Source organism: Chinchilla lanigera, unplaced genomic scaffold (genome assembly GCF_000276665.1).
Source record: "Chinchilla lanigera isolate Chin_1 unplaced genomic scaffold, ChiLan1.0 scaffold00011, whole genome shotgun sequence".
Classification (NCBI taxonomy): domain Eukaryota; kingdom Metazoa; phylum Chordata; class Mammalia; order Rodentia; family Chinchillidae; genus Chinchilla; species Chinchilla lanigera.
The window spans coordinates 24,714,736-24,717,032 of NW_004955412.1; the positions used below are offsets into that span (position 1 = coordinate 24,714,736).

Genomic DNA, 2,297 nt, shown 5'->3' on the forward strand with positions numbered 1-2,297 from the left:
TGAGGATATTCACGTGGTGGGAAAAGCTTCCCTTGGTGAGGCTGTTCTTTCATCTTCCAGGACAAACTGCACACGAGGATGTGGAATCACACTGCAGTAACTCAGTTTCTCCTGATGGGAATCCCCCACACTACTGGGCTGGAAAACATGTTCTTTGTTCTCTTTCTGGCCTTCTACCTGCTCACACTCCTGGGAAACCTGCTCATTCTTCTGGCCATCCTCACCTCCTCCAACCTCCACACCCCCATGTATTTCTTTCTGGGAAATCTGTCAGTGTTTGACATATTTTTCCCTTCCGTGAGTTCTCCCAAAATGATGCTCTACTTAATGGGGCAAAGCCGCACCATCTCCTACCAGGGCTGTGCCTCCCAGCTCTTCTTCTACCACTTCCTGGGCTGCACCGAGTGCTTCCTGTACACCGTGATGGCCTATGACCGCTTTGCTGCCATCTGTCACCCTTTGAGGTACACGGTCATCATGAACCACAATGTGTGTGTCATCATGACTCTAGGCACGTGGCTGGGGAGCTGTCTGCACGCATCCGTCCTCACGTTCCTCATCTTTAAGTTACCCTACTGTGGCCCCAATGAAGTGCACAATTTTTTCTGTGATATCCCCGTGGTGCTTCCTCTGGCATGTGCAGACACCTCCCTGGCGCAGACGGTGAGTTTCACCAACGTGGGTGTGGTTGCGCTCCTGTGTTTTCTCCTTATTCTGACTTCCTACACTCGTATTGCTCTGTCCATATTAAAAATCCGTTCTTCAGAAGGCAGGCGCCGAGCCTTCTCCACTTGCAGCGCCCACCTGACCTCCATCCTGTTCTTCTACGGCCCGGTGGTCGTCATTTACCTGCGACCTGCCTCCAGCCCCTGGCTGGATTCTGTGGTTCAGGTGTTGAATAATATTGTGACCCCTTCCCTGAATCCTTTGATCTATTCTTTGAGAAACAAAGAGGTAAAGTTGGCTCTGAGGAAGGCACTGAGCCAAGGGGCGCACACTTGTGGGGGCTGAGCTTCATGTTATGGTCTTTCTTTGCTATTCTGCCTGGCATTCATCTGAATTCAAAATTTCTCTCATATTTGATTTGGTTACTGTGTGAGATTTGTAACAAGAAAAGTTTTATAGTCTTGTATATTTTATAAAGAGATTAATGTCTGTATGTTTATACAATAATTTATTCCTTAATTTATTTCAGTATTTACCACGCATCATGAACTGTGCTATATGCTTTAGAAAGAAATGTGTAATTAACATAATATTCATATGAAGTAGATCATATTATTATCTCAGTGTCCTTAGGAAATATTCAGAGTGATTAAGACATGAGCCATTGTCACAGAGACAAATGTTGCTGAACTAGGATGTGAACTTGAAGGTAGTAACCTTCTTTTACTGCTTGTTGTGTGTTGCATGAATTGTAACATAGCTACACGCTTCTCCTAAGAAATTCTTTTCAATTTACAAGGAATAATCTTCAATTTGTAATCCATTACATTTGCTGCACTGATTCCTACAACTCTTGAGTGAGTTTTGGAGGATCACACATGTTGGAGCACAGTATAAAGGAATTCTCTTATATTGTGCAATACAGATAATATCCATATATTTATCAAGAGATCTGAGCTTAAATCTGTGCTCTGGTTAATGTCTTCCTTTATGAAGAATTTTGAATTCAGTAAGAAGACCTGGAGGGTGGCTTTCATTCAATCAAGCACAGCATTTATATATATATATATATATATATATATATTCTGTGCTTGAAGAATTTCTTCACCATGCAAGAAAGAAATCAGAAACAAATCTTTTCTCCTTTTCCTCATCCCAGTTTTTCCTTCCCTTTGGGCAATTTCTTTCCCTTTCAAAATATTATTGTGCTTTTCAGGGTTTATTTTCTCTTTCAGGGTTTTACACTAGGGAGATAATATGATATTTACACATGCGTGTCTGATTTATTTCACTTATGAGTATGGTCTCTACTTGCATCATTTACCTATAAAAACCTTGAGTTCATCTTTCTTTATAGCTGAGTAATACTCCAATGTATAAAAATACCATATCTTTTTTGTTCATCCCTCATTGATCAGCATTTGGATTGATTCCAAGATTTGCCTATGACAAATTATGGTGCTATAAACGTGGGTGCTCCTATATTGCTATGGTATGATGTTTTCAACTTTTCTGAAAAATATCCAGAAGGGGAATAAATGGACTAAGTGGGACCTCTAATTCTTGTTTTGTGAGGAATATCCTCACCAATTTCCACAGTGGTTTCACCAGTCTGCATTCCCACCAGCAGT

The 2,297-nt window shown here is 41.3% G+C and overlaps 1 protein-coding gene across 1 annotated transcript; it reads left to right on the plus strand.

Moving 5' to 3' along the window:
- Positions 1-78: 78 nt before the first annotated feature.
- Positions 79-1,011, plus strand: LOC102022067 (putative olfactory receptor 10D4). The gene has a single exon (XM_005378635.1). The coding sequence runs from the start codon at positions 79-81 to the stop codon at positions 1,009-1,011; it is 933 nt and encodes a 310-aa protein (XP_005378692.1).
- Positions 1,012-2,297: the final 1,286 nt, after the last annotated feature.